Consider the following 11,841-nt stretch of genomic DNA (forward strand, 5'->3'; position numbering starts at 1 on the left):
TCCTGTAGAGCCTCTGCATTACATAAGGCCACAGATGGAATCCTAAAGCCCATCCAGAATCTTCTGAGGTGGGAAATTTTCTCTTGAAAGGACAAGCAGACCAGCCTGGAGCAGCTAGAAGAACAGAAGATACATCTTGAAAGAAAGACCAACAGGAAAAATACAAAACAATAACAGCAATCCAGCTGATTACTACAAGAACAAGCAAGTTGCTCACCCAGAAGACATCAAGGCAAGTGGTTGGGTCCCCTCAGAGCAAACTCCCTTCCAAGACTAAGACTCAATGGGAATACACACTCTGGTGACCACTTTGGTCACCGATAAGGGGAAGTTAGAGAAAAACATCAATGAAGCTGAGAGCTAAGCCCTACAACTTTCAACAGATTCCTGCGAACTTGGGTGGAGACCTGGTTGGCCATCAGTGTGGCAAGACCTGGGGACTTTGGGGCCCAGAGTCAGTGACATAGCCACAGAGGACTAGAGTGGAGAGCGAAGCGTCCAGCTGATAAGAAGAGAGGGCATATGCATAAGAACACCCACACTTACAGATAATACCCATCTGACCTGGCTTGAATGACTGGAGGATCAGAGCTCAACTAAAAGCAAAAAGAAGAGGAAAAAAGGAATAATCTGATACAATTTGATGAACTTGACCTACACCTATGGATGCAGTAGCTCAAAAGACGAAACAAATCTTTACAGCAAGGATCATTCCCAGACCATCCATACACAGAGTAGACAGGGATGGGCAACTTGGACATTGGCTACACAAAGTAGGGGTCTACAAAGGCAAGAAGTGACTGGCTTACAAGCTTTAAAGAGGGAACCTAGATCTAGAAGACGTGGAGGAAGGTAGAATCTCCACTGAGTAGTGTCCAACCTGTCTAGGCAGGGCTGATGAAAGGAAATGTGGATAGGACTCCTATGATACAATAGTGAATAATTCTTAGCAGGATTGATTGTGAGGGTTAGAAATGTAAAGGTAGACGTTTAGTAGCAAGGAGCGGAGTGATTAACTTTGCAGTCTAGGAGCAGAGTTCCCTGGGACCATCAAAGGAGAAGAGGGGAGAGCAGGACCCTACCCAGAGTAGGAGTGGCGCAAGAAATGGAGGCAGAGACGATGACATGGAGAGATGGAGTGGCTGGGGACTCTAGAGCCAGAGAGGGAGAGGGGCTGTGTGTTGACGACTGGGGGGTGGGGGGTGGTACAGGCTTTCAGGGTATACCCTTTGGTTGGTTGATGACGCATGGAGGGGATTGTAACCATGGCAATGAATACACAACAGTATGAATATATAACTAATGTTCTCCCATGTAAACTACTACATAATTCACAAAACATAAAAAAAAAAAAAAAGAGAGAGAGAGAAAGGTAGTATATCTAATTGTTCCATTCATCTTAGTTTTTACCACCTTTCTGATGCAGCAAAGAGAATCTGTTAAGAATACAGGCTCTGGAATTAGACTTCCTATATATTTTTTCTTTAGATACTTAAAAAACATTGTTCTCCTGTCTTCTGACTTGTATTATTTTCAAAAAGAAGCTTGTTACTATTCTTATATGTTATTTGGTTAAAAAAATATCTTTTTATCCTATGGTTAATTAAACAATTTCACATAATTGTAGGATCACATGTGCTTAAAAGGAACAATACAGAGAGATATTATGTGCCCTTTACCCAGTTGTAACATTGGTAAAATTCTTCTTCTATTTTCAAGGAGAGATTATGTAGAACTGGTCTTAAAATTTTCTTTAAATACCTGGCAGAATTTTCTAGTGAAACCATTCTTTGTGTTAGGTTTAAAACTATGAATTCAACTTCCTTAATAATTACAATGTTGTTGTTAGATACTGTTGAGTTTATTTCAACTTATAGTGACCCCATATGAGAGGAGACCAGCCCCATAAGCTTTCCTAAGCTATAATCTTAACAGAGGACTCCTGGTATGGTACTATAGGATCAGCACTAGACTGAAACCACAAGGTCAGCCGTTCAAACCCACCAGCTGCTCTCAGAAAACCTGTACAGGGTCGATATGGGTCAGAACTGACTTGACAGCACTTAACAACAACAACTCTGTGCTAGATACCTGGCTGAGCATTTTATGTTTTAATTATTAAATCCCCATAACATTCCATGAATTAGGCACTACAGTTGACCCTTCAACAACACGGGGAGCAGAAGTGCCAATACCCTAGAGTCAAATGTCCATATATAACTTTTGACTCCCCAGAAATTTACTACTAGTAGCATACTGTCAATGGAAGCCCTAATAATCACATACATGGCCTTGTAACCTAGATTTTTGCATGCTGTAAGTTTATATGCTGCACCCACATAAAAGTTGAATTTTAAATATGAGGTAAAAAATTATTTCACAAAAAGTACAAGGTTTTCACACCTTCTGGTATAGCTGCAGTAAAAGCTCCTAGGACTTTTTTTTTTTTTTTAACTTTTATAACAATGGTCTGTATACTGACCTCATTTACCTTAAAATGGTGAGCAACTGCAGCTGTAGACCTCAATCTCTGGTACATATCAAACAATTTAACCTTCTCCTGTAAAGTCTTGACTTCTTGGAAGCAATTCCAGCATCACTGGTGGCACTTCAAATGGGTCTCATGGTGCTACTCAAAGCTTACATGATTACACTAAACATAATGAAAATTACCCAAGAACTGAAAGAAATCTTTTACTGAAAAACTCCTCACATGCAGATGATCAAAATCACACAGCATTTTTTTTTAAATCCGCTTACAGGCGAGCCTGGGCAGTTCAAACCAGTGTTGCTCAAGAGTCAATGATATTATTAACATAGTTTCACAGATTACGACACGTATGCAATTCTGAGGCACACACAAGCTGAAAGAGTTCCAAAGGTGACCCTAAATAAACAAGCAGACAAACCTTCTAAAACACTTCTTTAATAGTGAAAAGTTAACAGGAGTCCTGGTGGTATAATGGTTATGTGCTTGGTTGTTAAACTGCAATCTGGCACAAAAACCCTTTAGTAAAGTTTAATGAAGAAAGAAATAGAATATAGAAATAAAAAATGTCAGTCTTTCTTAATTAGAAGGCTGCCAAAAGCAATGCCAGATAATTCCAGATGTGAGGTGATTTGATTTCAATTTGGGAGACTGTTGTATATTGGGATGTGGTTCTGCGTAATCTGACAAGAATGCAGGTTAAAAACTTAGAATATTTTAGATATGGGAAACATCTGGACCTGAAGGAACACTCGATATTAGAATGTCAGAATTTTTCAAAATATAAGGAAGTGTTTTGAGAGGTCTCACAATGTCTACTAGCATATATACATCACCATAAGAACTGAATCCAGAGATGCATTATCCAGTGGTGCTCTAGGTTGAACACTGGAATGCTAACCACAAGGCTGGTGGTTCAAACTCACCAGCTCCTCCTCAGAAATCCCATAAAGGATTTTGTTATGAGTCAGAAATGACTCAACAGTCATTTGTTTTTTAAAAATAGCATGTGTTAACAGGGGCCCAGACAAGTTCTCCTTTATGCCATGAGAACTTTGGTTTCTCACCTGCCCACATTAACATATCACAAACGCAAGAAAAAAAACTCAGTCAGTTTGAAGAGCATGATGGTAGGAAGAGCATGAATGATTTATCATTATATACACTATAACTTTGATGGTTCTTCACATGAAGCAGTGTTCCTTGCCCTTTCTCCTGAGATCTCAATACCTCCCTACTGAATGGGCCTTGCTTCTTATAGTCAGACTACCAATATAATTACAAATCAAAAACCAAACTCATTGCTATCCCATCAGTTATGACTCAGAACTGCCCCAGAGTGTTTACCAAAATTGTAATCTTTATGAAAGCAAAGTGCCACATCTTTCTCCTACAGAGCCATTAGTGGGCCAGAACAGCAGATCTTTCAATGAGCAACTAAGTACTTAGTCACTGTATCACCAGGGCGCTTTACCATACAATTATCTACACCTGAAAATCCCTATGGAGTCCTGGTGGGGCGCTGTGGGTTAATGTGCTAGATTACAAAGCCATTTGAACTGCAAGGTCAGCGTTTCAAGCTCACCAGCTGGCTCCTCGGAAACCCTATACAGGGTCGCTATGGGTTGGAATCAACTCGATGGCACTTAACAACAACAACACAAAGATCCCTATATTGTTCTTCAGACATATTTTCAAAATAATATAAAATTAAAGTTCTGATAACAGAGAAAACATAATAGGACCACTTTCAAATAATGTGTGTGTGTAACTTCAGAATTTCATCTATATAAAGTACCAGGCTAAACAACATTTTGAGAAAGTACACTGAGAAATCATGGCATCATCTTTTTCATAAAATAAAGATATATTCTTTCATATACTGTTTTTACTCAGAATATCTTGAGGTACATATAACTTCCTAGAATGCTTCTCAGAAAAGCATGAACATAGTATTAAGTATTTCCTCAAAAACCAACACACTAAAAATTGTTCAGTTATTTCTTTTATCTGTAGAAGTAAAATAGCTTGTACATAAGTCCTTAATTAATTTCAATTAATTTTTACAGTTTAAGCTATTTAAACTTTAAAATCAGAAGGTGGCAAGAGTAAGTTCTACTTTGACAATTTTCTGATGTTCCCTGATCCACAATCACTTCATTATGTTTTACTGTTACTGTGTATAGAAACTGGAGTACAAAGATAAGCGATGGAACTAAAGCAAATTCCCAATTATCTACTAATTAATACTGTTCCTTCAGAATCAACTGGAAAGTTGAAGAAAACAATACTTCAATCTTATCAGAAAGCCTTACTTTTCTGGGCTCTGCTAATTATGACTTCTTAGCTAGCAGTTTAGCTTCAGTTTCCTAAGAATGTCCTAAGAGATTCTAATTTTGAAAATTAATGATGCTCCTGACCCTTTAAAAATTTTAATGAATATCATTTGGTCTTTCATGGGTGAAAAACAGATTAATCATTATATTTAAGATGCAGGTTTCCTTCTTTAAGAAAACAAAATTAAGGAAATAGAAGATAGAAATAATTGCTACCAGCTAAACACCAACCATTGTTAGATTTTAAAAGCAAAGCACAATATAAAGTACCACTTTATTCATAGTAACTTCAATTTGTTACTCTTCAAAAATCACTTTAGGCTGGAAATCTTTATCATTAATAGTTTCCACAACATACTGTTTTAAATGCAATTCTTTTTGTTGGTGTTGTTAAGCATCAGCAAGTCGAACCTAACTCACAGTGATATTGTATAGGGTTTCTGAGGCTGTAAATCTTTACTGGAGCAGGAAGTCTCATCTTTCTCCCATGGAGCACCTGGTGGGCTCACACCACTAACCATGTGGTTCACAGTCCAGTGCTTATCCTACAGCGATATCACGCTCCCCTGCAGTTCTCTAAGTCTGTCATAATATAACAGATTCAAAGCTTTTTCTATTCGTGCGTAGTATAGATCAACTAACTTCTTGACAAGGTTACAGTTGCTAATGGATCCTAATTAGAAAGGCAACTTCATACCATTGGTAATTTCAAACTTAAAACTCTGGGCTAGGAGTTAGGAAACCTGAGTTCTACTGTTAACTTAGCTGCTGTTGCTTTGTAAGACTGTAAGCAAGTCACTGATCCTATTATGTTTTCTCGTTTTAAAATGAAGAAAATAAACTCAGCTATCCCTCTCACTGTTATAATAGAAGTGAGAGAATACATACACAAAGCATTTAAAGCTCGAAAGGGTTTTTTAAAATCACAAAGGTATTACAAATATTTTGCTGGTATGGCGCTGTGGGTTAATGTGCCAGACTGCAAAGCTGTTTGAACTGCAAGGTCGGAGGTTCAAGCTCACCAGCAGCTCCTCGGACACCCTATACAGGGTCGCTATGGGTCGGAACCGACTTGACAGCACTTCACAACAACATATTGTTAACAGACTCAATGATCCAAAGTTCACACGGTTTATTATGTATCAGTCATAGAACAATGTGTTCACTGATGAGAATAAATCAGTCTGATCCAAATTATACAGTTTTGGTTTTTACTAAATGCTTAGTAATGATAAAGAATTTTAGGAGTCCTGGTGTAGTAATCTAGGATAAGTGCATAACCACAAGGTTGGTTTGAACAGCAAGGATAGTGGTTCAAACTCGCCATCTGCTCTTTGGAAACTCTACACAAGGTCAGTGTGAGTCGGAACCGACTGGAGGACACTTAGATACTGGTCAACAACAACAAAGGAAGGTAAGTATATTTTTAATCTAAATCCCAGATGCTGTTGTTGTGAAGTGCCGTCAAGACCCCTGTAGATTGTTTTCAAGGAGCAGCTGGTGAGTTTGAATTGGTTCCTTACTCAACAGTCCAGTCCTTTTCCCACAGCACCACATCAGGACTCCAATTTCAAATAAAGAAGTAATATGAATATACAAGTATTTGTATATTTTGTTGTTGTGAAGTGCCGTTGAGTCAATTCTGACCCATAACAACCCTGTATAGGGTTTCCAGGGAGCAGCTGGTGAGCTTGAACCACCGACCCTGCAGTTCAAACAGCTTGCAATCTGGTGCATTAACCACAGTGCCACACATCATATAGTTAGAAACTGAGCTATTTTTTAAAAAACCCAAAGTTAGTATTAGATTTCTAATTTGGATATGCAAGGATAAAACGATTATTGCTCTCTTTCCATCGTGAAAATCAACCAAAAGCAACTAGACAAATGAAAAACAAAACCATAAGCTAAGTTACCAACAAAACTAGGCAAGAAACCACAAAGTAAGCAGAAAGCCTGCCAAAAACAATGGAGGTGAATCAGCGGTGAATGTAGCAGGCAGCAGATACAGAACGTTGCAGATGTCAAAAAGAGCAAAGTACCCTTTATGAAGGTGATGGGTACATCCTGAAGTGTAAAATCCTTGTTTGTGTAAGTGGAAAGAAGGTGTATGGGTTGGTAGCTACAACTCTCCTGTTTGTGGCTGGGTTCCAAGAAGTAGAGGGGGAAGCGATAAGTTAGGAATTACACAGACAAACCACACTCATATTTGCAAAGAAAAGTGTATCATTGCGGTTATCAGGGAAGAAACTTTGAATGAGGGTAATCCCCACAGTCTTCTATCTCCATTGGCTAAGGCAAAATAAAGGAAGAAACAAAGATCTCTAAAAGCCAACACAGAACATTCAAAAGAAAAATGCTGCTCTACAGCAGATGAAAATTGTGACAGATACTTGACCAATTAATCAATAAAAATTGATGGTATAATTAATTCCAATTTGAGATTTACAAAAATATACTATCATGAAATGTTACTTGCTAGAACAATAATGACTTGAGGCTTTCTGCTCCTGTAAAGACTTACAGCCTCAGAAAGTCTCTACAGGGCTGCTAAGTACTGGAACTGAATGACAGCACCCCACCATCACCACCAGTATAATCAATCACTCACCTCTGATTCACATTTGATTTTTTCTTCTTCTAAAATGCGTCCAAATTCTTCTTTCTGATGTTCAAATTCTGATTTAAGAAATGTATGTTCATAACGAAGCTTATTATATTCAGCTCTGTACTTTTCCACTTCCTATATTAAAAGGAGATTGACAGTTTTCACAAATTTACAAATGAAATCTGTACTAACTAAAAAACAATACTCTTTCAGATAGATTTTTAAATAAAGAGCCATTCTAAAATAAAGAAATACATTTCACAGGAGCATAAATGAACCTAGTAAAAGTTCCCATGACAACTCTCCAATATACAGAATTACTACATTCTTGAGAAGGTGCCAGTACAACAAATTACTATTCAATACACCTCATCTCTTCACTGAATATCATTAAATCAAAATATATACTGCACAAAAAACATTGACCTCTGGACTTAATAAAATAATATATAAGAATGTAGCATACCTTTCAAAACAATATAATCAGATGAAACAATAATTTTATGATAAAGTATAAAATACCTATGAAAGTTAGATCAGGTCAATTTAAAGTAGACAAAGGGTTATTGTAATATTTAGTACAGTAACTTAAGGTTCAATTAAATATTACCTTGACAGTTGAACTCAATTCAACACACCAGCCTAAATAATATATGTAGTGCAAACTCTCCTGACTAACAAAGATTGCATTCAATCCCTAGGGTGCTCCAACCCTGCTTCCTAATGTACCACAAAAGCTGCTGACACTCTGAATACTCAATAAGACCTACGCACCAGAGCAAAAAGATGCATATTTCAATATGCATCAGAAATTAGGGGATGAGAAAAGCATGTCTCCTAAAATACTCATCACCCTGTAAATTTTCGGTTGAAAGATTTCTCTTTCAGGCCAGTTTACAAACCAGGAAAGTGAGTTTCATGATTTCATTAGAGACATAACTTTTTTTTTTTTTTTATGTTTTTATTTGGCTTGATCATCTGCCTTACCCATGAGTGCTTTTATTTCTAAAAATAAAACCTACTCACAAACATAATGCTTTACCATGACAAAGAATACCAAAAAGATATTACCACCCAGTAAGACATAATAAAATAAATATTCCACAATTTGCTTTGTGTAATAGCAACATCGCTAGACTACAGCTTCCCAAAGAGTTCATTCTGAAAGCAACAATGGTCATTTGTATGTAAAAAGCTTCAAATATCTGTTAAATAGTTAACATATATAAAATGTCTAGCACAGTACCTAACATTCTTAATACTAACAATCTTATCCTGTACCCATTACTAAAAACTTAGTTATAAGGAAACTGGTCTCAACATGAAGTAAAACTGTAATAGATTTACTTTTTTGAGGTTACATGAAATTTTTTCATGCAAACAAATATTAACTGAGAAACTACTTACTATACACCAGAAACTGCTCTAAGAACTTTAGATATAAGAGTGAGCAAAGCACACAAAGGTTCCAGTTCTCACAGACTTTATTTTCTAAAAGGGAAAAAACTGATAATAAACAATAAACACAAAAAAATAAGCAAACTGTGTAGCAGATGAGAAGGTAATACTTATGGATGTAATAGCTCAAAATACCAACTGACAGGGAAGGAGTCTTCACATCATGGATCAAACCTACCCCCTCTATACACAGGGTTGATAGAGGCAGGCAACTTAGATACTGGCTACCTAAAATGGGGGGGAGGGCAATAAAGGCACAAAGTGACTGGCTTACATGTTTCCAAGTGGCAGTTTAGTTTCAGAGTATGCAGGGGAAGGTAGAACACTCACTGAATCAGTTTCATCTGGTGAAAGGATGGGGATAAGTTTCTTATAATTCAATAGTCGGTAATTGTTATCATGACTAATTGCAATGGTCACAACTGTAAAGGTAGACGTTTTGTAGTAGCTAATCTTACATTCCAGGAATAGAGGACCCCAGGACCATGAAGGGAGAAGAGCATGGATGCAATATGGGACCCTATCCAGAAAATCAGCAATATCAGAGGAGGCAGAGACGATGACATAGAGAGATAGAACAGCTGAGGACTCTATACTCATGGAAAGAGAAAGGCTGTGTGCTGGTGGCCAGAAAGCAGGCTTATAGAATGTGTCCTTTCATTGTTTAAATGATTAGATATTTCTGAGTGTTTTTGTGTACATCAAAAACAAGCAAAACAGAAGAAATAGATGCAAATACTGTTGAATGATGATGCATGGAGGGAATTATAATCATTGCAATGAAACAAAATACATTAAGATGACTACAAAAGCCAATGTTCTCCCATATGAAAAAGCACTCAATTCACTATAAAAGCTTTAAAATTTTTTTAAATTAATAAAAATTTTAAATCTTAAAAAAAAAAGTTAGAGCAGGGTGACAGAGGTTTAAACAGTGATTAAAAAAAAAGGACAGGTTGAAAGATGAAATGAGAGGAGTAAAGTTGATGGAAAAGAAAGCAACCTTTTAGCAAAGACACAAAAGCGATGAGGAAGTCAGCCAAGCAGACAGCTGGAGGAAGAGTGTTTAAGGCAGAAGTAACATCTAGAGCAAGAGCTCTTGAATTGTATCACTTCTGGCAAATCAAAGGCACTTCAAGGAGACCAATGTTGATAGAGGAAAAGAAGTCAGAAAAGTGATGCTACCCAGAGGCCACTTACTTAGGACTCTGAGTAAGGAGAGGAGATACTGCAGGGTGCTTGAGTAGGAGAACAGGCGTTTCATAAAACATGAAATTAATGCCGTTTTCTAAATAAACTACTTACTTCATCCAGATTCCGAAAACGCTCTCTCATTGGAGTTTCTAATTCTTGTTGTATTTGGGCTCTTAACAATTCCAGTTTTTGTGGAGTTAATACCTAATATGTAGAGAAACAGTAACAATTCTAAATATGAAATCACAAATATTAAAAGAACGTGACAAATTTCAAAGCTTTCATCCTAATTTTAACAATGGAATTCAATTAACAGACATTTTCTCAACTTAGCTCATTTTACAGTACTCGCTATATAAATATATAGAACCAAAGAACCATAGTTTGAAACAATACTTTCAGAACTTTACTTTTAGGCTCTCAGAGATGCAAAAAAATTCATTAATACGATAATTCAAAATACTGATCATTGTTATTATTAGCAATAGGAATGTTGGCAGCCAAAGCTATCATGTTGAATACAATAGCTGATATTTTATTTTCTAATACAAATAAAACAAAAATTCAATAATCTTGTTTACTAAATAGAATTCTTCAGATTTATTCTCAAACAGGAAAACCTCACTTTCACTGATTACCACAACTAACATAGGCTCCTTCTCATTGTTCTTTTATGTTGGTATTGGTGGTGTCAGGTGCTGACAACTTGGTTCAGACTCTTAACCTTATATGGGGTTTCTGAAGCTGTAAATCTTTATTGGAGCACAAAGTCTAATTTATCCCCCATGGAGACCCTGGTAGGTGCTTGTGGTTAACAGATCTTGTGATTAGCAGTCCAGTAATTATTCCACAGTGCCACCAGTGCTCAATTAATAACCAAATTGAAGACACAGTCTTTACTCACTATTGTATCCCCAACATTTGCCACCAGTGCTAAAAACACAGATCTAAAGGGAGGAAAATGTGACCATTGAGGCTGCATGCACCCAACACTACTGCCATGAAATAATCTTTAAACTTTAAACCATAAACCAAAACTATCTGCTAAATTATTCATTAAATCAAAATATGCTATTGTCTTTAAGTACTGTCGAGTCAGTTCTGACTCATAGCGACCCTGTATAGGTTTTGAGGAGTAGCTGGAGGGTTTATCTTAATTAGTAAAGTACATCTATTTTGAGGTGTGTTCTTTTAAAGAATTAGTTTGTAACATCAAATTGATTAAAGCAACTCGAAAGGTTAGATGGAAAGCTTAGGGAGCAGTGAGTTGAATATGTAAAGAAGAACAGTGTGAAAAGAGCAGTACAACTTGAAGAATGCAACCAAGGTCACTGAATTGTACATGCAGAAACTGTCAAAATGCAATGTTTTTGGCTGTGTATACTTTCACCAAAAACAATGATTGTAGAAAAGTCTACAGTTACTCTTTATATAGATCTTTATGAAAATTCAGACTTATGTTCAGTTTAATTCATTCATTTATTCATCAGCATATCAAATATGTTATTTCAAATATTTTCCTGAATGCCTACTGTACTTAAAGCAATGTGTATAATATACAGAATGCACTATTGCAGGCATACTATGAGCCTATTTAATCTCAACAACAATCCTAGTACAGAGGATTTCCTACAATTGTCATCTCCTTTTCAGAAAAGCTGAGATACTAACGAGAAAGAATCTAACTTTCTAAAGATCACAAAGACTCAAAATACATCTCTCCCTGTAAAAAGTTCAAACTCTGACAGGACAAATAA

The 11,841-nt window shown here is 36.6% G+C and overlaps 1 protein-coding gene across 1 annotated transcript in view; it reads right to left on the reverse strand.

The window, feature by feature from the left end:
• The window catches only part of CCDC41 (coiled-coil domain containing 41), a 122,362-nt gene that overhangs the window by 71,402 nt on the left and 39,119 nt on the right, over positions 1-11,841 (reverse strand). Inside the window, exons 3-4 of the mRNA XM_006871810.1 lie at positions 10,196-10,288; positions 7,436-7,567 (exon numbers count right to left, since the gene is read on the reverse strand). Of these exons, the coding sequence (XP_006871872.1) occupies positions 7,436-7,567; positions 10,196-10,288 (225 nt within the window). The remainder of the gene's footprint in view (positions 1-7,435; positions 7,568-10,195; positions 10,289-11,841) is intronic.

This window comes from Chrysochloris asiatica, unplaced genomic scaffold (genome assembly GCF_000296735.1).
Source record: "Chrysochloris asiatica unplaced genomic scaffold, ChrAsi1.0 scaffold00174, whole genome shotgun sequence".
Lineage (NCBI taxonomy): Eukaryota > Metazoa > Chordata > Mammalia > Afrosoricida > Chrysochloridae > Chrysochloris > Chrysochloris asiatica.